Here is a 25,236-nt window from a genome sequence, read left to right on the forward strand (position 1 = left end):
TGAATGCAGCCTCAAAAGGTGAGTGCAGTCTTTGAGTCTCTCCCCCTCTCTTCAAGCTTACATAAGCGCCATTAACAAATCTTCCTAGTCCGGAGTCCCGTGATGAGCCAAATTTGCTCACAACTTCAACCAGGACGCCCACAAACAACCCTTCTGAGCTCCGCCGTCCGGCCGGGGCCTGACTCGAGCACCACAAATCATTCGTCGGTGCCTTTTTTCAGATGATTGTGCCCCCGCTCGGGCTCTGCGACCAATCCGCGACACACGACGGCCTGCGGTGCCCTCCTGTCCCCCAGTCGCCGCGGTCGTTCTCCGACTCTTCTCGCACTCGGCAAGTAGGCCCTTCGGCCGCTGTCGGGAATCGGCTGAGAACTTCTGTTGATTATCATCAAATTTCCAGGAACTGGTGCGAGATCCGAGGGCACCGTTCCACCCGAGAAGCACCTGGTCCTGGTTGGGCGCGGAGAGGCGCAGGAGGCGAGTGGCCAGGTGATCCTCGGGACCCCAGTATCATGCCAGCCGAGTGCGCCACCTTGTGCTCTGCGCGGGCTTGGCGCGATGCGGTCGCCACTCGAGATTCGCGCCGGGCGAGCATAAAAGCCCCCCTCCCCCGAGCGCTCTCTCCTCAGAACCCCCACCACCCCGCCACCTCGACGATGCCCTCCTCCCACGGCGCACCCCCGCACATGCGACACACCACTCCCTCGCCCCTCACCCGCCTCTGCGGTGGCGACGGCAACACGCTCACCGCCAGGTGACGATGTGAGCTATCTCTTCAGCCGTTCGCGCCGCCACCCATGATGCTGACCACTCAGTAGGACTGGCAGGTCGGCTTTCATGTCACTCTCCTCGCCCGGCACCGAGGCTCTGGCGTCGCTCGCGCCTCGCCATCCTCACCGCCAAATGGGCAGGCGAGAGACACCGTGCAGCGGCTCCGCGCCGCACCGCACGGGCACCGGGGTGCCCGAGACCTACGCCGGCATTGCAGCCCCGCGTGCTTTGAGGAATCAGAGCCCGAGGGCGTCGCCCCTGATCAACGGCTCTGTCAAGCTGCGCGATATGCACTTGAATCCTGCCTATGGTATGCGCTTCTCTCTCTTACACTCTCCGCGGACGTCGACGCTGACCCCGTACGATAGCTGTGCCTTCAGTGGTAACCCCCAACATAGTGAGTCACTGTCCTCTCCTTCGAATTCGAACGCAACCTGACTTCGACCGTTGAGCAGCGTCGACCCGGACGTATGGATAAGCTCAGCAGTAATGGCGCGGTCGATCGCTTCCCGCTGTCCAATCCAGCGGCGAAAGTAGGCTACGGTCCCGCGCCAGGCGGCACGCACACGCCCGATGAATGCCGCTCCGCGAAGCTTGTCGGAAAGTTTTGGCTCCGGGAAAGTCGTGCGTGTCGCCTGAGGTTCGAGCCGTCTTTCTTTTCTCTTGATCACCCCGCCACCCCTCTCCTCCCCATGTTCACGCGCACAAGGACGGCGATCGTCAGGCGGCGCGCACGACCCGACGAATGCCGCTCCGTGGACTCTCGCGGAATGTTTTCGAGGCTCCGGGACACCCGTGCGCGCCGGCCCCAGCTCGGCCCGTCTTTGTTTCTATTCTCGTTATCGTTTTTCTCATGTCTATGCACATGTCCACGTATGTATCGGGCGACGGAGGTCCTTACGACCTCCGGTTAAAAATGCTTCCCGAGGTATCGGCGCAGGCCTCTCCGTGGCTCTCGGGACTAGTACCCGTCGCTCGCGCGGCGGGGAAGCCAACGTGCGCCATCGATGTATTATGTAGTCGCTGCAATCAATGGTGTACGAGTACATACAGGAGGGCACATACAAATACAACGCGGACGATAGTACAGAGGGCGAGCCTTGCTCAGTATACAATGCGTCTTAATCCCAGGGTCCTTCCGTTTCCCGCTCGTTCGCTCAGACAGTGGCGGCGCCGACCTCGTACAAGTACGTGCCGAGAAGCTTGCTCTGTAAAGCGCATTAACACGTTATAAGTCCCGGAGTACGCGGCACTCACCCCTTCGATGAAGTTCGAGCGGTCGAGTTTCTCGTTCGTCGAGCTGCAAGAAGCTTAATCAACGGCTCCACGCTGTCAAAGAGAACAGATACACGTACTGCGCGCCATCATCACCACGGCCCATGGGCAGCAGGAGCACGTTGACATTCAAGGTCTCCGCGAACGTGAGCGTAACGGGAATCGACCCACCCTCGCGCGTAAGGTCGGGCGAACGTTGGTATACGGCCTCGGTCGCGCGGCGCGCGGCCTCGTAGCTCCAGTGCTTGTGATCGGCAACCCACGGTCGGCCGTCGTGGAGGTTCTCGATGGTGAGCTTGTTCTTGGAGTTCAGCTTTGCGAACTCAGCCTTCACGAATGGCAGCACACAGTCTTCGACGGCCTTCGGCGTCATTGGGGGGACGATCCTACACGCACAACGAAACAGCCTGAGGTCAGAAGGCTATGTGGGGATAAGACACAGAGAGGGAGCAATGTGTGTGAGAGCTGACGCTGGACGTACCGAATAGAGAACTTCCCAGACACGCATGCGGGAATGACAGTCTTCGCGCCAGGGGAATAGAAGGCCCCTTCAATACCGTGGAGGGAAAGCGAAGGCATGCGCATGCGGCCCATGAGAACTGTCGTCTTATCGTTGGAGAGAGTTATGGGGGCGCCAACGGCGTCTTCGACGTCCTGAATCGAGTAGTCAAGCTTGTCGTAGATCTCTCTAGAGTTCAAGTGACTTGGTGAGTACACACACAGCACGAATTCTCTATGAAGACATACTTTTCGTCAAAGTCTGCCGGGGGCACCATGTCCTCGACGCCAGGAACCAGGATGGTGCCATCGGGCGCAACCAGCTTACTCAGAAGCGTGACAAGATCGGTCATAGGTTCGTGCACCATTCGACCGAATACACCGGAGTGGAGGTCGCGTGCAGGGCCAGAGACTGTCATCTTGAAGTACACCAGACCGCGAAGACCGTAGGTGATGCAGGGGGTACGCGTATTGAGCCAGTAGTTGTCGGACTGCGCATGCAGCTTGAGCATGGGGGAGAGTACGCAGATGGCAGGAAGGGCTCACAATGCAGACACAGTCGACACCGCCGAAGAACCCATCGTTTCCCTTGGCAGTCTCGGACTTAATGAGGTCGTCGAGACCCTCACTACCGCTTTCCTCCATGCCTTCGAAGCAGAACCGGAGATTGACTGGGAGGGCGAGCCCGAGTGTCTTGTGCGCCTCGAGAACGTTGAGCCAGCCAAGAATGGGGCCCTTGTCGTCTGTGGAGCCGCGTCCGAGCATCTCTCCCGTCTTCTCGTTGAAGACCATCGTAAAAGGCTCCGTGTTCCACCCATCACTTTTCTCCGCCTAGCCACCCCAGAAGCTGATCAACGCACCGCCCTTTCCCTCTCTCCCGCGCTAGAACATGATCGGGGAACATACCGGCTGCACGTCGTAGTGGCCGTAGATGAGCACCGTCTTCTTCGCGGGATCCTCGCCGATCCGACCGAGGATCGCCGGGGGCAGGGGCAGTTCCTGGCCGTCCATAACGTGTTTGCCGAGATCGACGAGCTTGGTGGTGACGCCGAGCTGCTTCAGCTGGCCGTCGAGCCAGGCAGACATTTTGAAGACGTCGGGGCGACGTGCTCCATCGCCGCTCACACTGGGAGGGACGTACGGGATGTTACGGCACTACGTCGTGGTCGAGCGTGTGCTGCGTCGCACCTGGGAATTGCGACAGCCTCACCGAGCCGGCTAATGAACTTGGTCGCGTTGTCATCGATGAACTTGAGAAATTCCTGCGGGGCGACCATGATGGGGAGAAGCAAGCGATGGAGGAGCGAATCCAACGTTGAACTGATCAAGAGGCCCAGCGGTCTCATCTATGCGCCCATTGGGAGGGCTCTTCGAAGTCGGCGCTAACGCTATCTAATCGGCTTGCATCGCCGCTCATTTTTAGAACTCCGCTTGCCCCTGAGTCTAGACTCTGGAGGAAGCGGAGCAACTTGTTCCGAACCTATGGCCACTGACCCCCAGAATCAATGTCCTCAAGGGCAGAACTTCGCTCAGACATTTTGCGCTCTCAAAATCATCCGGTGAGCCGACGATCTCTGCCTTCCCAGTTCTAATCTGTCGACAAGTCACGGTGCGATTGGCTGCTTTGAGTCCGCTCTCACTCCTCGAAGAGGCTGCGAGCCGCAGAAGGCATCACAGACGCCTCATAAACGCCTTGAAGGCGCGCCATTCGACTTCTTGGGCCCCATGGCCTGAGACTCGTGAGACTCGATGCTGCAACAGGGTGTCGCGCGTACCGTCCAGACTAGCGGTAGATTTCGCATCCTGCAAGGCTCCCAAGGTTCATCCCGGTGCTGCTCTCCTGTCCAGTCATTGGCAATACCGGCTCCGTCTTTGAAATCTGAACCGTGAGTGAGTAGTCGGTCGGAGGCATAGAAGCGCGGTGCAGCGCGGGGTGGTCCCATGCATTGTAGCGCTCCAATCACCTGTGAGGGCAGCATTGGCGTATTTATACTCCACGAAGTCTAGACTGCCTGCAGCGCCCTCCTCAGGCATCGTCACCATGGCTCTAATCTCACTCGCACAAGCATGGCCGACACTCCCCTTCGCCATCCTGTGTTTCGTCCTCCTTGTACAAATACGATCGCGCCTCAAGAGTCGTTTACCTCTACCTCCAGGACCAAGTGGACTTCCTTTCGTCGGAAATGTACAAGAATTCCCACTCACCCCAGAGCGCATCTCCGCCTTACATGCTCAATACGGTATGTCAAGTGCACACGCATAAGTTGCTCTCCACACTAACGTTGCCTATTGAAGGGGATCTTGTACGGCTTACGATTTTTGGCGATGAGTTCATCCTTTTAGGATCCCATGAGTCCGCGGTCGCTCTTCTCGAGAAGCGTTCGTCCAATTACTCTGGAAGGAACATGTTTGAATTGGCTGATATGTACGTGGCCTCCTGACTCCGTTGGCGATTCGGGATGCTGACCGTCATTCAGGACTAATTTTGACTGGCTTTTGACGTGGATGCCTTACGGTACACACTTCCGCAAAGTTCGAGGCTGCTTCCACCGTTGCTTCAATGCGACCGCCATCCAAGCATATCGACCCATCCAGCAGGAAGAAGTCAAGCGTCATCTTCTCCGCCTTCTCGAGCACCCCCGAGATTTTTATGAACACGGGAGGAAGTAAGTCTGTTCGCTCTGTTCGCAGCGTGTCACATGAACAAGTCTCCTTTAGGTTGATAGGAACTGTGATAATCCGCATCGTCTACGGGCTCGACGTGAAGGACTCGTTGCCCGGCTGTCCGCCGAACAAGTACATCAGCATCGCCGAAGAATCAATGTCCGCGTTTTCTGTCATATTCCATCCTGGACAATACTACGCGCAGTCGTTCCCGTGGTTGCGCTACGTACCCGCTTGGTTTCCAGGTGCCAGATTCCAGCGAGATTTCGCCGCATGGCGACCGATCGTGCGGAGTATGCTCAACGTTCCGTGGAAGGCAGCAGGCAAACTTACAGTGCGTTCCGTTGCCATCCCATATTTCTGTCCTTTGACGACTCAGTGCCACCTACGGACTTCAGGAGGAAGGTAAAATGCCTCCGTGGACGTTCTACGCCAACACGATGGAGCGTATCGAAAACAATGAAGAAGATGAGTACGCCGCCAAATGCACTGCCGCGTCCGCGTACTTTGGTGGAGCCGATACCGTGCGTCTCTTTCTCTCCAAGGCAATTTTAAGCCTCACGTTTTCCCATAGACACTTTCTACGCTGCAAATATTCACGGCGGCAATGGCCTCAAGTCCGCACGTACAGAAACGCGCGCAGGAGGAGTTAGATGCCGTCGTCGGTCCAGGTCGCTTGCCGACGCTCGAGGACAAGCCGTCATTGCCCTACGTCTCTGCGGTAGCGAAGGAATGTCTTCGTTGGAGACAAGTGGTGCCTATCAACGTTCCTCACATATGCTCGGAAGAGGACGAATTCAATGGCTATCGCATCCCCAAAGAGGCGCGTGTCATCTCCAACGCAGCGTGAGGACTTTGCTTTGTGGTATGAAGACGTACTATTGACCCCTCGAGACAGCGGTTATTCAATGGATCCGAAAAACTACCAGGATCCCGAGACGTTTAATCCAGATAGGTTTCTCGTCGATGGCAAACTCTCAAGCGAGATTCTCGATCCCGCTAGCTTTGCTTTTGGGTACGGGCGAAGGTCCGTAATCAGTTTTTGTCTGATGCGACAGATGTGATATACCTGGTCCAGGATTTGCCCGGGCCGACATTTCGCGGAAGGGGCCGTGTTCCTGATGCTCTCGAATATCCTTCATACCTTCACGATCGAATCTGGCGCAGGCGAAGCCGGCAAAGCTGCTCCCTCAGATGTTTGTAAGATGACGTTGGGGGTTGTTTCGTGCGTTGTCCCCGCCTTTTCAGCTGCTCTGGCTCACTTTCTCGTGTTTCAGGTTTCCCGCACCATTCGAGTGCAACTTCAAGCCCAAATCCAGTGATGCGGAGGCGCTTATTCGAGCCAGTGCTTCCGATTTGGCGTAACTGCGAAGTAAAGGTTGAACCACTGCACATTGATTATTCCCTCCTGTGACAAGCTGTTTCTGTTTCCTGAAATGTTTTACATCGCCCATACCTTCCCCTGTACCTCGCGGAGGAATGGGGTTTCACGCCCCTGAGTAACTCGACGCCACCGATTGAGCGCAAGCGGCTCACGCTTCCAAAATGCAACGCGTCGCGGTGCCCCGGCGTGTTCCTCGCCGACCCACATGCGTCGCTCCGTCGGTCATGTCAGCACCAGCCAGCTCGGGGTTGAAGGTTCCGGCAAGTTTCGAGTCGGTGCGAGTCGGCGCTACCTCGAGGCACCGATGGTAATTTGCGACCTCGGCGTTCAGGAACGTGCGCATTTCCGTTAATTGAAGCACGACGTCGACCCTTCCCCGCACTAAGTACCGCCGCCCTGACTGTTCAATGATAGCGCCGCACCGCCGGTCAGCGCTCTACTTATCTAATATCGCGGGCGCGTGCTCGATACTAGTGTCGGCTCGGAGCGCTGCCCCTCACTCCTGTGTTCCCACTCGGAATGACTTCCGTGGATTCTCATCCATTGCAAGCAGCTGTTCCGCCGTACATACCTCAAGCTTGAGTTTCAATCATGAAGCCGGCTGGCAGCTGAGGCGGTCCTGCCATCACCCCTGCCACTGCGCCATCAGCACACCTTCAGACGTACAGAGCGCACTCACGGTCATGTGAAGGACTGGCAGACCGTGTGGGCCAAATGAAAGATGCGTCAAGCCGGCTCGTGCTTTGCCATTTGGCCTTTTCTCAATGCTCATCCGGAGGTCCATCATCCGAACAGATCAGCCGACACGCCCTCGGGTGGATGCCCCCGCCACTCGTTGTTCCGACTCGTCGTTCCGTTCGTGGACCCGGGAAATGCACCTTCCCGCGACCTTGTCCATTCACGGCATCGCATTGACATCACTCATCCGCCGCACCCACGCGCTGTATATATCCCTCCGTCCACCCGTCGGTGTCCAGCGCGTCCCCGCCCCCCTCCATCCCGCTCCCTGACCCTCGCGCGTCGGCCCATCCCCCGCTGACATCATGCGTTCCTCCCTCGTCGCCCTCGTCTCTCTCGCCGCGGCCCTCTCTGGTACGCACGCCCAGTCTCCCGCGTCCATCGCGTACGCACCCACCGTCGGCGCGTGCCCCGCCGGCACCGAGCTCGTGCGCGAGGTCGGCGCGGTCGCGAAGACACAGACGCTCAGCCACGGCGAGCTCGACTACGTCGCCGCCCGCCGCCTCGACGTCCTCCCCGCCGCCTTCGCCTCCTACCTCGCCCACGTCCGGAACGCCGTCCCCGGCACGAAGCTCCCCGCGTACGCAACCGCGATCCTCAGCGGCCACGGGCACAAGCTACCGAACGTCGGCATCGCGACGAGCGGCGGCGGGCACCGCGCCGCGATCTTTGGCGCCGGCATCCTCAACGCGCTCGACGGCCGCAACGCGACGTCGGCCCGGGCCGGCACCGGGGGCCTCCTGCAGACCGCGACGTACCTCGCGGGCCTCTCTGGGGGCTCGTGGCTCGTCGGCTCCCTCGCGCAGAACGACTTCCCGACAGTGGAGGAGATGGTGTTCGGGTCCGCGACGACGACGGGGTGGCAGACGCAGCTCGATCTGCTCACCCCGAGCGCGAACGCGACGGTGGACAGCGCGTTCACCGCCGCGCTCTTCGGCGAGATCGCGGTCAAGTACTTCGAGGGCTTCCCGGTGACCATTGCGGACGTCTGGGCGCGCGCGCTGTCGCGCCATTTCTTGAACGGGACGACGGCGGACGACCTGCTCAACGCGTCGCTCGACCACGGCGCCGGGGTGACTTTGTCGTCCATCTCCAAGCTGTGAGCGTTTTTCGGCTGGCAGTAGATCTGATGAAGCTGATCTGACGCCACGCAGTCCGTCGTTCGTGTCTCACCAGCAGCCGTTCCCCGTCGTGCTCGCGAACACGTTGACGAGCAAGGACAACGGCTCAGAGTTCATCTTCCCGGACAATATCGTGCCTTTGGGCAACCCCATCTACGAGTTCAACGTCTGTAAGTCTCGAGATGATGTGATTTGTGGTGTGCGGTCCTGATCTCAGTATTGCTCCCACCTTGGCAGACGAGATGGGCTCTTTCGATCCCACGCTCGGCGCGTTCACTCCGACAAAGTATCTCGGATCGCCCAACAGCAGCGAGTGCGTGACGGGCTTCGACCAGATGTCCTTCGTCCAGGCCATTTCATCCAACCTGTTCACGGAATTCAATGTCACGGTGCGTACACCACAGTCTCGATGTTCTTACTACCGGCTTCTCACGCTTGTGATGCTCCAGGGTGTCAACATCAACGACACGGAGATCGGGCCCATCATCCAGGCATTGGAGGCCAATTTCCCCGAGGCTGGCATCCGGCTCGACACCTCCGCCGTGCCGAACCCCTTCAAGGGCGTGTCGCCTCACACATTTGCCGACGCGGACCAGGCGGTCCTCAACCTCGTCGACGGCGGCCTCGACGGCGAGGTCACCCCCTACCAACCCCTCCTCGTGAAGGCGCGCGGGGTGGATATGATCTTCGCCATCGACGCCGTCGCGGACACTGACGAAAACTGGGCCACCGGTCTGTCCATGGTGGTAAGCCTCTCCGCCCGCCGGTCCGCCGCGCACTCTGACGCCCCATTGGCAGGCCACCCAGCAGCGCGTCGAGAAGTTCTTCAACACGACGTACTCCTTCCCGCGCGTCCCGACGAACGAGTCCACATTCCTCAACGACGGCCTCACCCTTCGCCCGACGTTCTTCGGCTGCGCGGAGCCCGCGTGGAGCGCCGCGCCGCTCATCATTTACGTCGCGAACGGCGGGCCGCCCCGCGGCGGCGCGGCGGTGACGAACACGTCGACGAGCCAGACGGCGTACCCGCTCGCGCAGGTGCAGACGATGCTCGACTCCGCGTTCCTCACCGCGACGCAGGGCATGGCGGTCGAGAAGCACGGTAGGGAGATTGACGACCCGCTGTGGCCTGCGTGCCTTGCGTGCGCGGTCGTCGACCGCACGCGCCGGGACATGGGCGTGGCGCGCTCGGGGGTGTGTGCGACGTGCATGAAGGAGTATTGCTGGAGTTAGGTGGTAACTTATTCTTACGATCGCCGCCTGGCGACATGCTATTTACGCATAGGGACAGGAAAACTTGCTTAGCAGTACATTAGTCGTAACATGTAACGAAGATGATGATATTGACCTCGATGACTGCACGTCCAGTGCGGCAATCTCCGTCCGGATAGGCTATCTTCATATCAAAACTGTCGGAGAGGTGTACTACGAGTGGCGCCAAGTACCCGTGTACCCAGCCCAAGTTCGCCAGGTGAATTCGAACTCGGGGCCGGCCCAGCGTGACCACCCAGAAATATTCGAACCGGAGTGTTCTAAATGCGCCGGGAGTATCATTACCAGAGCCCTGGAGCACTCATCTATGCCATATATGAGTGTAACGATCAAGTGCGCATCCTATTAAGCGCCCATAGGACGGTGTTCGAACTGTGGCCTTGTGATACGTGACTGACCCCAGAAATTTCGAACTTTCGAAGGGGTTGTGCGTGTTACGTTCAAATATATCGAAAAATTACAGTAGTAGATGAGCCAGGGGACTTCAAGGGCCAGGCTGCTTACCTGGAAGCTGCACTGAAGTGACTCGATGGTATTGAGCGGCGCTCAATATCTGGTGAGGGCCGCGGAACCCGAAGGACGCGCGCCGTCGAGGGGAGCGTGGGTTCGCGAGGGAGTGACCACCTGCATCGCGGCTACCTGTGGAAATACTGGGAACGTACGGTCAGGTCCGCACTCATTTGGTCGGGCTCAGCTCGACCTTGGCTCGACGGAGCCGCTGTGCGGGCGATTCCATTTTTTGAACCCCGAAACATGTAACCAAGATAATGTCCATAAAAAGTGTATGAATTACGCATCCAGTGCCGCCACGCCGTGCGCACGAGTGCCTCTGCGGAGGGGGAGCGCGGCTTGATGACACATTCCAATCCATCGGATACACAAGTGTAGTGTCTGTGCACTTCGGTTCCGGCTTGGGTCCTGGCGGGAGCGATATCGACAGCGTGTGGAGGACGCTCGAGATCACCGTGAAGATCTGCATCTCCGCAAAGTGCATCCCGGGGCAAATCCTGCACCAAACCGGGCGGAGAAGTCAGCTCAACGCGGAACCACTGGTGCAACGTGTTTGCGAACCTTCGCCCGTAGCCGAAGATGTATGAAACCGGATCGAGCACATCGGGGTTCAGCTTGCCGTCCTTCAGGAACCGTTCGGGCGGAAGACTTCGGGTTCGGGGTACATGTCAGCATCGCGCGTGAATGCGCTGGATTCCCATGTCAGCTGTTGGAGGGTCGCATGTGACGGGGATTCGACGCACTAGACGTTCCACAAGACCGCGCATTCGTTGGGGATGCGGTAGCCGTTGTATCGTTCGCCTCTGTTGAGCGATGAGCAACACCCAGAGGGACCACGGCTTCCATCGCATGACCTCTTGAGCAGGCGGAAACGTATGGCAGCTGCTCGCGGTCCGTCGACGAAGGAAAGCGATCGGGGCCGATGACGGCGTCGAGCTCGCTTGCGCGCGCTCCTGCGCCTCGACGTTGTGCGCCATTGCCATAAAGAACATCTGCAGCGTCGCGAGAGTCTGGAGGAGCAGCGTCAGTCTGGAAACAGCTCGACGCGGGACGCGCATACCGTCTCTGAACCCCCGGCGTAGGCAGACGCAGCCGCGCCCTTTGCGTACACCTCGTCGTCCGGCTCCTCAAAACGCGCCGTCAAGGTGGTCATCATGGACTCCGTCACCTTTCCCTCTTCCTGCACACCTGATCAGCCTCCGCGCGAGCGAGCGATAGGGGCATGCACACTGACCATCGCCGCCTTCGCGGCATCCCACGCGACGTCCCGCTGAGCGTGCGCTCGCGCGCGCCACTGGTCCGCTTGTACTTGAAGCCGCCCCGGGGAGCCACGCGGGCAGGAAGCGGAGCCAGGGGAGCATCGCGACGGGGTGGTTCCCGAACCGGAACGCGTCGTCGAACGACTGCTGCGCGTCCGCGGCGATGCGCACGTACTTGTCGTTCCCCGGCGCGTGCACGTCGAGCCCGTAGGCGACGCGGATGATCGACGCGCTGAACATGCTGGAGGGTGCGCGGAGGCGCGATCAATGGCGGTGGGGAGGGGAGGAAGGGTGCGCGTACTGGCGGGCGTGGTCTTTCCACTCGGACGGGTCCTCGAGCAGGCGGTGGAGGTATCGCCGCACCTCGCGTTCCTGGATGGGGCGGTAGGGTTCGACTGCGCGGCCGTGCATGCATTCGTGGAACATGCGGCGGGCGCGGCGCCAGGCGGGGCCGTAGGGGTTCGTGGCGAAGAACCAAGTGAACCCTGCGCTGCAGCAACCTTCAGAGTCGATTTACTGGGACTAGAGTAACAGGGACGTACAGCTCGGCTATGGTCGAGATACGGCGGTCGGCGTAGATACGAGAGCGCTTATCGAGGAGGTCAACTGCGACAGAGTGCGAGCCAAGGATGAGGAGGTGGTTGCCGAACATATTGAGGTAGAGCAGAGGCCCTGTGAGACATATGAGCTTCTTTTGGAAGAAGAGTGCCAATGAGAGTGTACCGTATTCTGCGTTGAAGCGGGTCAACACCTCCACGCGGTTCTTCTGAGGCATGTCCTTCGTGTTACCAAAGATAAAACGTCCTGGAGGCCCTGGAGGAAGCGGAAGCTTGCTACTCTGTCTTCGCCTGTACAAGATCATACCACCAAGCTGGCCGCCAGGGCACCTACCGGTAGCTGAAGGTCCTCCAGGCGCATAGTGGTGGATGTTGCGGAGAGAGCCAGGGAACCAGGCGCTTGTGACGGTCTGCGGAGATTTCACTAGCAGGCGTCTGTTTGATGTCCTGTCAGACTCACAAGGCACCGCGCGGGCTGACAGTGTGACTCGCAGTGGAACATCAAAGCGGCATTTGTCGTGCCTGCCGCTCATGGTGGACCATGTGGCATATGGGCGAGGTTGATGAAGTTGACTGGGAGAGCGACGGTAATCACGATTACGGCATAACACCCCACGGCGCCCGGCCTGACTCCGAGATTTAAGTTGAACCGGTAAACAAAAAGCACAGAAGCAAACCCAGTGCGTATAGATATGAGTATTGACATGTCTGACGCATTGGGTATGAACAGAGGATGAGGATTGGGGGTCGTGGGATCTAGTAGGCTGGCCCAATATACCAACTATCAACGCTGGCGATGTGGACTGGGTCGGGCGAGAGAGAATCACTGGACAGCCCGTACTCCATTGAGTTCGATGCAGCTCGCGCGGATGAGAGCCTCACGCTCGGCGGAGGTGGACTTGATCTCGCATCCGAACGGCTCGGGATACCTAGGTCGTAAGAATGACGTCAACACTCCGACGAGAGGTTTGAAAAGGAGGGCGCTCACGCTAACACCCCTTGAGTCATCTTTCCAGAGGGGAAGACGGGCATGCCATTGGCATCTATGGGAGCGGTGATATTCAGAGTGTGCAGGACGGTCGCAACGACCATGAAGAGCGACGTCTCTGCGAAGTGCATGCCAGGGCAGATGCTGCGTGTGATGAAGCTTGTAAGAGCAAAGTTATGAGGGGGTCGTCGGATTCCTCACCGCCGGCCGTACCCAAACGCAATCGTGGAGGGATCGCGCACGCTGGGGTCCAGCTTCCCGTCCTTCAAGAACCGCTCTGGCATGAACCGCTCCGGGTCGGGGTAGACCTTCTCATCGCGTGAGTAGGCCCTAGGTAGGGATCAGCAAGAGTGCTGTCAAAAGCGCAGACTCTTACCAGATATTGGCGATGATGAGAGCGCCCTTCGGGATGAAGTACCGCGGTATTCGTCGTCTTCTAGGGAACGATGGGGGACTCCGAGGGGGACAACAGAGCGCCAGCGCAGACACTCCTTGATCACTGCCTGGATGTAGGGCAGCGACGGCCCGTCTTCCTTCTCGGGTAGGCGGTGGGGGCCCACGACGGACATGAGTTCCGCCTGCGCCTTCTTCTGTACCTCGGGGTATAACGTCATCGCCATGAAGAAAGCCTGAACGGTGGACAACGTCTGGCGACGGAGAGGATAGTGAGCAGCTGAAGGTACAGGCCCGACTGAAGGGGCTCACAGTGTCCGCTCCTGCAGCGTATGCAACCGCGGATGCGTTCCGGCCAACTTCCTCCTCCGCGGCGTCAGGGGACGGCATGTTGTTCATGCGTTCCATGAGTCCCATCGCCATAGATGGACGTGCCGTGCCTTTGCGCTGTGTACGGAGGTAACATATTTTTAGGCAACAGTGACATGCACGGACCATCGCATCTTTCGTTGCTTCCCAAGGAACGGTGAAAAGCTGTTCGACGGCCTTGGTCCAGACGCCCCATCTCGCTTGAACCCGGCACCAGGCATCCATGACGGCAGGTGCCGAAGCACCGGGAAAACCTCCACGAGGTACTTGCCGGGCTTGAAGACAGACGAGAATATGGCGACGACGTTTTCCGCCATCGTGAGATAGTCGGTCTCGTCCTCGTCGACTTCAATACCGTACGTCACTCGCATCACCGAGGACCCAAAATAACTGTGTGCCGTCAGATGGTGCTTGACACAAGCCAGCGACTAAGTAACGTACTGTCTGATGTGGTGGAGGAAGTCCTCCGGGGTATCGATCAGACGGCGGGCGAAGCGGTGCGCCTCAAGCTTCTGGGAGGCCGCGTACTGCGCCACGGCGTTCGGATTGAAGTACTGGTGCATGGCACGACGGTGACGGCGCCACCAAGGACCGTACCCCTGCACGGTCAATGTCCCGGAAAACCAGCGCTGTCTAAGGAGAAGACGTCAAAGCATGGTCGCAGGTTTGAAGTGGTGCGCGTACATTTGCACCATTGGCGACGGCGACCTGTCCGAATAGTTCGCCGAACGCTTCTCTAGCAAGTCGACGGCGGCCTCGTGAGAGCCGAGGATGATCATGGGCTGTCCAAGGACATCCAAATGCACGACATCGCCTGGACATCACGGTCAGTTCTAGCACGAAGACTGGCTGACAGATGATGTACACTCACCGTATTTCATGCACATGTCGCGAAACGTCTCGGGCATCTCCGACTTGGGCATGTCGAGGGCGTTGCCTATGAGCGGAAGTGGACGAGGTCCAGGGGGTAGAGGAAGGGAGATAGAGCGTTTCTTGCGTTGGAGAGCAGCGACGACCAATGCCGCAAGTACAAGTGAAATGGCGAGTGGAATTGGGAGAGACATCGCGTGCAGTGAAGAGGCTACCGAGTTGGATGGTGGGCCATAGTGCTCAGAGTTCATATATGCAGCCCAAAGCGAGTCTCCGCCGCGTAGGAGGTCGGCGATTAAAACCCCGTAGAAGCTGCGTTGCATTGACAGCAACCATGAGAATGCACTTCCGCTGTCAGAAAGATTTGAGCATGCTTATAATTTCCCATACGGACATTCACGGTGCCTTTACGGAGAAGTTCAGTGTGTTATGAGCACTGCTTATTGCGCAGAGATCCGAGTTGTACCCTCAGATACTAACTCTGTCTGTACGGGTATGGGACACATATTTGAGTAAGAAACCGATACTGGCTGCTGGCAGCATCGAGATGATGGAGAGGCTTACTTTGGTTTTGTTACATGCCGGTGCCGCTTGGACTATCTGCCATACCGTTCAGAAACGGAGACATTCGGGAAACTCGGATGTTCCTCGTCTGTGGAATGTCTAAACTTCTTCCCGGAGATATCACACCCGACACGTACCTCAAACTTCACAAGACAGTACTGTGTCAGTTTGAAACAATACGAGAAACGCAAGGACGCGTCTAGGTCGACCTCCGAGTGTTGTCGGTTGAACGGACGTAGCAGGTGAATAGGTGAACCTCCTACCATTCGTCTGATTACGGAGAACTTCCAATGGAGCGTCATTCTTGGAGGGGCCTCGCAACATGGCTTGAAAATGGAAGAAATCCCGGTCGAGTCGGAGGTTCAGATTCTGTATTTCGAAGCCGGCCTAGCGGACACCTGATTAGTCAAGTCGGCGACAAGAAAACAGAAGATATACCACTTCTATTTAAAGCCAGAATGTCATCCTGTAAAGGGTTCGGCGCGAGCCCGCACGAGAAAGAACCCTTGCGCCGGTACAGGTCGGAGTTGTGGGAGACTCAATAGTGCTGTCTACCATTCGATACCGACAAGGACGCGTGCAACGTCGTAGGCGTCGACGACTGGGTCGCTCCGACGCATGCTGTCGGAGTGCGGCTCGCGGCTCGCCGTCGACGTCGCGCATGGAGGCACCTACGATGAAGAGAGAGAGAGAGATAGCGAAAGTTGCTGCGATTCCGAGCATCTCATGACGGTGCCGGGAGAAGCCGGGCCGGAAGAAAGTTGAAACAGACGCCCAGAGGCGTGAGCCGCGTGCAATCAGGACCCCGGCAACTTCCGACGATGTCTTCACGGCGACTTGTCGTTCAACTGCCGCTCCTCAGGCCTAAGTCACCCGTCCCTGGTCCTCATCCATCTCGCACCATGATTGTACACATGCCGTAAATATCTCTTTTCGGAATCTTCAAGAAATTGCCCTAAGTGGAAACAGAAATAAAACAGAAACCGAGGCTGAGGTCTAACTTTTCACAGCTGTCGCATGTTCGTGTCCCATTCACAACCATCACGTCTCTCTCATGAGATATAAGTTCAGGCAACTATCAATGGTACGACCCGCTCTTCACATATCGAGCGCTCACCTTGCTAGCAGTACTTATCCGGACTCGACGCTGGGGGGCTCACGAGCTTCAAAAGTGACTGTGGCCCTTGACTGCAGTGGCAGGAGTCCGCGTCAGCACCATTACAAATTCGCGCAGCAATCGTCGCAAGGACCCTTCTCGTCCCTGAGTTCGAAACGACGCGGGCCGATGACGTACGTGATCGTACCTACCGACTGGTGGCTCGGTACCGACTGGCTGTCGCTTGCACGGGCCAAGTCAAAGTGTAGCACTCGGCACTTCGTACACGGCGAGGGGGTGTCCAGGCATATAAAGCTTGTATAAAGCTGCAGGTATGCCTCCTCCGAGATTGAACAGTACTCCCTCGCCATCCGCCTCGACTCCAACCTCGAATTACCACATCAGCAAAATAGGTGCACACACGACAGGGCTCTATAGTACACTGTAGTATGTCAGAGGGCGCTATCATTGTTTGTAGTTCAGATGAACAATGATCCGATAGTATCCATGTTTGGTAGATTAACAGCGGTGACGATCGGCATTCATCTGCATCTGTCGGACAAGACACCGTCCGATCGGGCATGATCAGACGCCAGTGAACGTCAGATCGAATCCCAGTGTGTGTATGATCATTAGCTGGCCCATGTATGATACAACATTATCTGTGCAGCCGCTATACTACAGTGCATGATTGACCCAACAAATAACTGTCGAGTGCGAACAGACACAGGTGTTGACGTCCATTATGGACCATACAACAGGTCATAGGTTACAGAATGCCTGGTGCGTTACAATCGACCGACGTCATGCACACACTTATAACAGACATGCGGCACAAACCATTGTATTACTAGTTTATATCGAGTAAGGTACACATCAGAAAGAGCGGCAGGAACGCGGCCGTTGGGCTGATAGTGCGTAGGTGATAGAAATGAGGGATCATAGTAGACTCGTGACGGCATCCGAACTGGCCCGAGAAGTTGACGACGTGCTGGTCGGGCGCCCTCTGTGCGCGCGCCGGGGCAATGCAATGTGCTGCAGGGACCAGTCGTCAGTAATGATATAATGCGAGCAGATAGTAGTAGACGTCACATGCTGGATGCCATATCTAGGCTTGAAGCTGCTCGTCCTCGTCAGACAAGTGAACTGAGCTTGAGCGGCGGCTGTTCGACGGTTCATCGTGGTCCGAGTGGTCCGATTCCTCGGGCCCGTCGAGAATTTGCATGAATGCCGTATTCCTGTACGCCACCGAGTTGGAGCGATCTTCACCAAATATCTTCCTGGAAGATTGTGTTGTGTAAACTATGTGAGTTTGCGTATGAAAACGAGACCTCCAAAGTCACTTACGGCAGCCACCACTTCTTGAGATCTGCCAACCACCGCTTCTTGAAGCGGGCGGTGACGAGCATAGCAGCGACGAACTCTTGAACATCCCAGTCCCCATGCGTCATCACCCACTCCGGTTCGTCAGTGAGGCAGAAGCGAACCTGGAGATGGAGAATGTTAGCATGCGGCAACGAAGCGGAAATGAATCCGGCACGAACAAGAGAGGCGATCCAAACAATCGAATAGAACGTGAAATCACAACGTGTGAGATTGTACTGCCGCATCAGAGGCAGCTGCCCCCGGCCGGGCTGTTCATGGCCAGCTGCGACGTTGGCGTTGCGGGGGCTGCAATACACTGACCTGTAGGCCTTGATTCCAGTGAGATTTGGCGTAATGAGCACAAGCACGACACTGAACGGTGCCTACCTTGACGAGCAGAGTGCTTCGCATCAGTCCGGGAAGTGGCTCACCGGGCTGAGCCTCTCGAAGGTCGTAAAACGCAGTGATGAAGTCAGGCCCGAGAGGAAGAAAGTCGCCACTAGCACCGTCCGTACAGAATCTGGATCGCATCACTGGGCATCAGCATAGCGTCAGGGGATGGGCTGCAAGATGTCAGCTCACTGATCGGGATCTCTGTCGAACTCGTCGAGCATCAAGTACGGCGTAAGGAGACGCCCTGTGTCGTAATTTTTGAAGCCCCGGAGTCTCTTGTTAGCGGTGAGTTTATCACTCCCATCTGGTATGCCGGCGAGCTTGATGATGAGGGGCTTGAGACGCATCAAATCATCGCTGCGAGCCTTGCCCTCAACCTTTGTGAGCTGGAACGGAGAGTGTTATTAGAACCCGGGACAATTATGTCAAATTCAGAGCTTACATAGTCCGCAATGCGATCGAGAAGCTCTGGGTGTTCGTGAAGCAGGTCGATGTTGTCTTTAAATCCAGGGAAAATGCTGTAAACGTGAGCGAAGACATCTCCCTCGTACTGATAAAGAGGCGATTCGCGATCGTCGGACCTAGGAGATATTCAGACAATGAACGAAGAAGAGATGAACACCGATCTACATACATGGATTCCTCCCCAGTGACGAACGAAGCGAGTCCGATGGGCAGGAGAACGGAGTACGGAACGCATGGGCCGACAAGCCGTGGTATCAAACGAGCCATCTTATAGATATTCTCGTAGCCGTTGGCCACACGTGTGGGACGTCTGAGAAATATCCAGGGAATGTGCTCAACACGGGGTGGCGAGAACATGACAGGAGGCGAACTTACCCGGCACGAGAATCGAGAAGCCTGATAGTACGAGCCCACGGACCAAGGTCTTCGGTTTCGGGACCGGCGGGATCTACAGATGGTGGGTGAGGAGCGTTGCCGGCGGTCGGCGTTGCCGGCGGTGGGGTAGACGGTGTGGAGGCCTGCTCGGATGGTCTGGTACGTGTTGCGGCAGGAGTGTTCCCAGTCTGAGCGAAATTATATCCTGCGGGGGACGACCGCCGTCCTCCGTGCTCCCCTTCGGCGCGTCGTTTACGGGAGGTAGAAGGAGCGGACGGGGCAGGGGTCTGCGGCTGAGAATGACCCCTCCCGGGACCGGGGTGTGATTGGTGATATGGGCGAATCATGTCGGAATTGAGTGCTCACCTGAGAAGCCACCCTCCCGCTCCCCATAGAACGGTTCAGCGCCAGCGCTGCACCTGTTGTCTGTCGAAGATTGGAGAATCCTGCCATGAGAGGGGAAACAAAGAGAGGGAAAAGGATGTGTACTGCCGCAGAGCACGCACCATTGGTATAAATTCCTGAGTTCAGCCAAAGCCTGGGCCCATGCTCATGTTGGCTAGGGCACTGTTGCTAGACGGGATGACACTGTTTAACGCGCTTGAACCTGCGGGGGGCAACGAAAGCGTGCATGTCTGCCAGATCATCTCGTCGGCGGTTGGTCAGAGTTACCCGCTGTCAGATAGGCAGCAACACCAGACGGCTTCAAGAGTCTTGTCAGCAATATGAACTGTCAGAAATTTTCGGACTCACTGGTGCATGACTGAACAGGCCGGACAGCGATCCGGCGAACACTTTGTCCTCCACCACCATATCCCTTCCGCCGCTGTCCCTCTCAATCGCCTAGAAGCAATATCCAACATGAGCTCGCGGCGCAAACACAAGTGCAGGTATGCGGGATGCACTTACGAGCATGAGAACTGGTCCAGTGTTCGTGTTCATGAAGGTCGATGGTGCACATTCCAGGCGACATCGAGCACACACATTCTGGAGGAACAGACGAAGGATCTTGAGGAGAGGGCTAGAAAGCGTGTGCGCGTGGAGCAGGAGGCATCAGAGCAGGCCGCGAGAGCAGAGAATGTGCGTACTACCCAGTCTTCTGTGTGGTGGATGATTGGAGTTGACGAGATAACCGGTGCAGTTCTGGACGCCTCTCGCTGACCTAGGAGCCGCCAGCACTGATATCCCACCTACATCTCGCTCGGGACGCCGAATTCGAGCCCCGCGCGCTCTTGCTGACTTTGTGCCCTCATCCAACAGTCTCTTGCCATCCCAATACGACTCCCTCCTCCCTCCTCCCTCTCCTCCCTCTATCGAAACCTCAAGCGCTCCTCTCAATCCTCCTTCTACCTCCCCTGCTGAACGAGATGAATTCACCGTGGATCTCAACGGCTACGGTGTGTATCGCGTCTACTTCGTGCGCCCACACGAAGATCCCGAGGCGGAGCTCTCCCTCGAAGACCGCTGCGACGCCCCTGGACTCTCCTCAAACTTGGACGCCTCTACTTCCCCGGCCGGGACAGCTCCGCACATCAAGATACCTGCTGCCAAAACCGTACAGTGGGTCGTCAAGTATCTTCAGCGCGTATTCGGAGACCAGTCTCTTCCCCCCGATGAAGAGACTGGCAACGTCCATGTCCCCCTCAGTGACGAAGAGGAGCGTGCTCGCTACGCACCCTTCATGAACCGAGGCCAAGCGCGACTCGCCTACTGGTGGAAAGCTTCTTCGGGCACAAAATCAAACGAAGATTTCAACGACCTTATCCATGTCCTATCATCCACCGGTTTTGACGATCGACCGATCACCGAGGGTGGTTTCTCTGCAGAGAAGGTCAATCGTGCGCTCGACTCCTATGAGGATGCGACTGGCATCTTCTCTGGCGACGACGGGTGGAATGAGAAGTGCCTGGAGACGCCGCTCCCGAAAACACACACCCCTTTCCGTGACGAGGCATCTCATCCGACTTTCCCTGTCCCCGGCTTTCGCTTTCGCCGACTTCTTTCTCTCCTCAAAGCCGCGGTCATGGACGAGACCACAGAGTATGTCAATCAACACCACTGGATCCCGCACGAACTATACTGGCGTCCTGATCACGTCGCTTCTACCCCCGCTGGTGAGTGTTCAAGTAAGAGTCCCCCCAGAATGTTTCGCTTTTCTCATGCGCTGTGTAGACCCTCAACCACCACCCATCCGGATCTTCACAGACATCTTCAACTCTGATGAGATGTTGAAGGAGGCGGAGACGCTCCGCACTATGGCTCGCAATCCAGCGGATCCTGCCGACCTTGAGTACGCCGTTCTCCCGCTGCTCATCTGGTCCGACGCCACGCAACTCTCAAATTTTGGGTCCGCATCCCTGTGGCCCATTTACGTGTACCTCGGCAATGTTTCCAAGTACGTCCGTGCCCGCCCTACCTCCTTCGCCGCGCACCACCTTGCATACATTCCCGATGTACGTGATTCCTTTCCCAGTGGGATGCTGTCATCTGCTGACACGGGCCACGCCGCCATACCACCTTAGCTTCCCGACTCCTTCAAGGAATATTACACGAACCTGTATGGCAGGCCGCCATCTTCGGATGTCCTAAAGTTCTGCAAACGCGAGCTGTTCCAACAAGTCTGGCTGGCGCTCATGGATGATGACTTCATGACGGCGTATGAGCATGGGTTTGTGGTCACCTGCGGGGACGGCGTGACCCGTCGTATGTTCCCCCGGTTTCTCACGTATTCCGCTGATTATCCTGAGAAGTAAGCAGTACTCCACATTGCCGCCCGCGCCCATTCTCACACACGACACAGGATTCTCGGAACTGCATTGCGACCACTAGCCAAATGTCCATGCACGCGATGCCTCGTCTGCAAAGAGGACATCGCTGATTCAGGCCTTCCGACCGACATGTCCAACCGCGAGACCAAGAAGCGGGTAGATGATAGCAACGTTCAAGATGCAATCGCAGCGGCAAGACGCGCCGTTTTCAAAGGACGATCGCTCGCAGGCAAGTACGTCAAGGTTCACCTTGATGACCGCTCTCTCAATCCTATCCGTGTAAGTACTACCTGCTGTACAATTAACTGCTCGAGCACCGGCTCATTTCAGTTCATACAGAGTGCGTTCTCAGAGCGGCTCGCAAGCTTTGGGTTCAATGTCTATGACTTGTTCGCCCCAGACCTCATGCATGAATTCGAACTCGGGGTATGGAAGGGCACGTTTCAACACCTCATGCGGCTCCTTGACAGCGACACCCGAGGAGGTGATTCACTCGCGTCATTCAACAGCCGGTATGTGCGCTATTCTCCGCTATCAGTGCCGTTTCTGATCTCTTAATTCAGGATGCGTTTGATGCCGACCTTCGGCAGTGGTCGTATCCGACGATTCTGGCACGATGCATCCAGTCGAAAGCGCCTGGCCGCGCGTGATTACGAAGCGTACCTGCTGGTGAGCTGGGTTCTGGCCCCACTTGATGTACTTAGCCTAACCGTCCGGTGTTTATGTTCCAGACTATCATGCCTGCGTTTGATGGCTTGCTTGCTGATAATAACGATAATCATATCGTCAGCAACATGCTTTTTGAGTTAGCCAACTGGCACGCATTGGCAAAGCTACGCCTACAAACTGACATCACGATCGACATCATGGCGACATCGACACTGCATATGTACGCGTCGGTACGCAAGTTTGCAGACACCACATGCACCCGACATACTACCTATGAGACCGGTGCTGAAGCGGAGACTCGGGTCCGCCGGGAGACCGCCCAGCCGCATCGGAAGTCTCGCCCAGCGGATACAAGACGGAAACGGAAGGACTTCAGCGTAAATAAGACATACAAGTACCACGCACTCGGGCATTGCGTGGCCTACATTCGCCGACGTGGACCGTTGGACGTCTACAGCACCCAAACAGTATGTTCCGGCTCATGTTCAACGCTTTCAGCTCTCACTAATCATATGCTTATAGGGCGAGTTGGAACATCGACACGTCAAGAGGTTCTATTCACGCACTAATAAGGTTCGCTACATACCGCAACTCGCCAGCCAAACTCGCCGCGCCGCGCTGCTGCAGAAGATCAAGCACCGCGATGTCGGCTTTGTCCCTCGCCGCGAGCTCGCATACCATCAAAAAAGGGCTGCAACCATGCTTCAAGAGTCGTCCGAGAGGCTATCTACCGCACCCATGCACGGTGTGAACGGATCTGTTCCGGAGGGAGATAACGACGCAACGGACTCTGTCGGCTGTGACCCGCATGCCAAGTACAACGTCGGCCAGTCCCGCAACGACTCGGTGAAGATTTTCAACTGGCTTGCATCAAACCGCACCGATCCTGCGATTGTGGTGAGTACTCGGAGATACATAGCGCACGGGCAGAACCACTGGTCTCACGTTGTTTCTAGGATTTCCTTCCAGCTTTGCGTCGGCATTGCTTTGCACGTTTGTTTTCCAGTGACAGGACGGCTTTAGAAGAGCGCCCTTTGAACCCGGCAGAGACCATTGGCCTCCACATCCACGACACACGCATCTACAGGCACAAAGTGATTCGGTTCAACTACTCGACGTACGACATGCGCCGAGACCAGGATTCAGTCAATCCACGCACCCATTCGGACGTCATGGTCTGGGCACCTGACACAGACGCGATCGTGGCGGACACCCCTCATCTTCAGTACAGCTACGCCCGAGTCATCGACATCTTCCATGTGTATGTCTCCTACGTTGGCCCAGGATCCACCGCCTACACACAACGCTCCCATCGTCTGGACGTTCTCAGAGTCAGATGGTTTGAACACGACCCAACATATCAGTCAGGCTTCGCCCACCGCCGCCTTCCCCGTGTCAAGTTCGTTCCACATGAAGACCCGACTGCGTTTGGATTCTTGGACCCGGCGTGCGTCATCCGCGCATCATACCTCCTTCCCGCGTTCGATATGGGTCGTACACAAGAGCTACTTCCACCGAGTCCTCTCGCGCGTGTGACTTCCGGAGATAAGGATGACGAAGACTTCGCCGGGTTTCATGTATGCATGTAAGTGTCTTCCCCAGGCTGCGTGCGCATTTTCTCATCGACTTTCAGGTTCGTTGACAGAGATATGTATATGCGTTATCTCGGTGGTGGGGTTGGTCACAGGGAGGAGTTCATCACGGTAGAGCAATCACGCATGCATGCCTTGCGCGCCGAGGCCGATCACGACAAGGACATCGGTGGTACGCTCACCGTTCACGATTTGCCACCTATATCACACCATCTCATTCTCCTTTCCTCCCCCCAGATGCCGCACTGAGCCCCGCCTCAGCCGACGGCCATCCACCGCCCCCGGATGCTGTAGGCCTTGACCCCACTTCAGTCGTCGGAGGTAGTGAACACATAAGGCTTGATGAAGACGACGATGCATGTGATGAAGAAGACGAGGAGATGGAGTGCTCTGATGAGTCGCACAGTGATGAAGAATACGACCTGGAAGACCTGGACGATGCTGACGATGACGACGAAAACCATATGCTCGAAGATCTCGACGATTATGAGGACAACGTGTATGAAATCGAAGGTTTTGCTCGGCCCTAGGACCACTCCCCATGCAACTCCTGGCGCAGTGCTCGCACCACCCTCCTCCTCCCCTGCCTCATCCTCAACCGGATGGACCCCGCGCTCACCTACCACCCTAGGCTCCTAGCGTGGATCGTCGTCGCGCGCGGGCGCCCAAACGCGAACGCGCTCCCGCTCCTCCTCCTCTAGGCGCTCGCTCGTCGAGGGCTCCACCGCGATGTCGTCCAACTTCATCCAGCCGTTCATCTACGTCTCGAACCGCCACGCGAAAGCGAACGCACCGGACCCGGGCGGAGACGCAATCGCCATCTTCGCTGTCGAGCCCGAGCTGAAGCTCGTCAAGCACGTCTTCACCAGCCTGAGCCAGGTCCGCGGCATGGAATTCTCCGGGTCCGCGTGTGACAGCGAGTTCCTCGCTGCCACCTGGGTTGTGGGCAACGCAGGCGTCGTCGTGTTGCGCCGCACCGCGGGCGAGGCCGACCTCAAGATCGTGGCGAGCAACAAGGACGTGCCGACGCGCTCGGCCGTCCGCGTCGCCCTCGTACGCTTCATCCCTCAGGCTCCCACGTATGGAAGACCCGCAACTGACGGGCACAAACACAGCGGCGCAAGCTCCAATCCGTCCACTGGCACTGGCCATTCCCTCCCCCCCTCTCTGGTCGCACGCTCGAAGAGACCGCCGCGCTCTTCAACGGCGAGCAGCAGCCGCACAAGCTCGATCAGATTGGCGACGCGGCCACGCGCGGGCCCGAGATCTGGACCGAGCAG

At 57.4% G+C, this 25,236-nt stretch overlaps 7 protein-coding genes across 7 annotated transcripts; 4 read left to right on the forward strand and 3 right to left on the reverse strand.

Moving 5' to 3' along the window:
- Nucleotides 1–837: 837 nt before the first annotated feature.
- On the forward strand, nt 838–1,791 carry BXZ73DRAFT_76460 (uncharacterized protein; the record flags this gene model as incomplete). The annotated part of the gene is made up of 4 exons (XM_048022428.1): nt 838–1,081; nt 1,140–1,168; nt 1,227–1,395; nt 1,712–1,791. The coding sequence occupies 4 exons, from the start codon at nt 838–840 to the stop codon at nt 1,789–1,791; spliced, it is 522 nt and encodes a 173-aa protein (XP_047879267.1).
- Nucleotides 1,792–1,928: 137 nt separating this feature from the next.
- Nucleotides 1,929–3,821, reverse strand: BXZ73DRAFT_100037 (CNDP dipeptidase; the record flags this gene model as incomplete). The annotated part of the gene is made up of 8 exons (XM_048014454.1): nt 1,929–1,979; nt 2,029–2,071; nt 2,127–2,432; nt 2,528–2,734; nt 2,794–3,035; nt 3,091–3,375; nt 3,451–3,670; nt 3,733–3,821. The coding sequence occupies 8 exons, from the start codon at nt 3,819–3,821 to the stop codon at nt 1,929–1,931; spliced, it is 1,443 nt and encodes a 480-aa protein (XP_047879268.1).
- Nucleotides 3,822–4,585: 764 nt separating this feature from the next.
- On the forward strand, nt 4,586–6,573 carry BXZ73DRAFT_44649 (cytochrome P450; the record flags this gene model as incomplete). The annotated part of the gene is made up of 9 exons (XM_048019374.1): nt 4,586–4,784; nt 4,840–4,969; nt 5,022–5,210; nt 5,263–5,551; nt 5,610–5,732; nt 5,783–6,054; nt 6,107–6,235; nt 6,287–6,433; nt 6,486–6,573. The coding sequence occupies 9 exons, from the start codon at nt 4,586–4,588 to the stop codon at nt 6,571–6,573; spliced, it is 1,566 nt and encodes a 521-aa protein (XP_047879269.1).
- A 1,062-nt stretch (nt 6,574–7,635) lies between these two features.
- On the forward strand, nt 7,636–9,684 carry BXZ73DRAFT_100039 (lysophospholipase; the record flags this gene model as incomplete). The annotated part of the gene is made up of 5 exons (XM_048014455.1): nt 7,636–8,429; nt 8,485–8,621; nt 8,689–8,840; nt 8,901–9,197; nt 9,250–9,684. The coding sequence occupies 5 exons, from the start codon at nt 7,636–7,638 to the stop codon at nt 9,682–9,684; spliced, it is 1,815 nt and encodes a 604-aa protein (XP_047879270.1).
- An 828-nt stretch (nt 9,685–10,512) lies between these two features.
- BXZ73DRAFT_76464 (cytochrome P450) lies at nt 10,513–14,863 on the reverse strand (the record flags this gene model as incomplete). Its single annotated transcript, XM_048022429.1, has 19 exons — nt 10,513–10,552; nt 10,623–10,730; nt 10,795–10,856; nt 10,977–11,243; nt 11,294–11,421; nt 11,468–11,733; nt 11,794–11,982; nt 12,035–12,340; nt 12,384–12,496; nt 12,891–12,978; nt 13,038–13,181; nt 13,239–13,367; nt 13,414–13,473; nt 13,527–13,666; nt 13,743–13,877; nt 13,916–14,189; nt 14,241–14,432; nt 14,484–14,613; nt 14,671–14,863. The coding sequence occupies 19 exons, from the start codon at nt 14,861–14,863 to the stop codon at nt 10,513–10,515; spliced, it is 2,964 nt and encodes a 987-aa protein (XP_047879271.1).
- Nucleotides 14,864–17,437: 2,574 nt separating this feature from the next.
- Nucleotides 17,438–18,819, reverse strand: BXZ73DRAFT_100042 (uncharacterized protein; the record flags this gene model as incomplete). The annotated part of the gene is made up of 7 exons (XM_048014456.1): nt 17,438–17,609; nt 17,677–17,816; nt 17,874–18,023; nt 18,082–18,214; nt 18,277–18,473; nt 18,530–18,668; nt 18,722–18,819. The coding sequence occupies 7 exons, from the start codon at nt 18,817–18,819 to the stop codon at nt 17,438–17,440; spliced, it is 1,029 nt and encodes a 342-aa protein (XP_047879272.1).
- Nucleotides 18,820–20,608: 1,789 nt separating this feature from the next.
- On the forward strand, nt 20,609–24,486 carry BXZ73DRAFT_89249 (uncharacterized protein; the record flags this gene model as incomplete). The annotated part of the gene is made up of 11 exons (XM_048025209.1): nt 20,609–20,758; nt 20,786–21,041; nt 21,100–21,380; nt 21,450–21,676; nt 21,728–22,207; nt 22,259–22,364; nt 22,427–22,831; nt 22,887–23,261; nt 23,321–23,949; nt 23,998–24,128; nt 24,269–24,486. 11 exons carry the CDS (start codon nt 20,609–20,611, stop codon nt 24,484–24,486), a joined length of 3,258 nt encoding a protein of 1,085 aa, XP_047879273.1.
- Between the last annotated feature and the right edge of the window lie 750 nt (nt 24,487–25,236).

This window comes from Epithele typhae (genome assembly GCF_022376455.1).
Source record: "Epithele typhae strain CBS 203.58 chromosome Unknown BXZ73scaffold_15, whole genome shotgun sequence".
Classification (NCBI taxonomy): Eukaryota; Fungi; Basidiomycota; class Agaricomycetes; order Polyporales; family Epitheliaceae; genus Epithele; species Epithele typhae.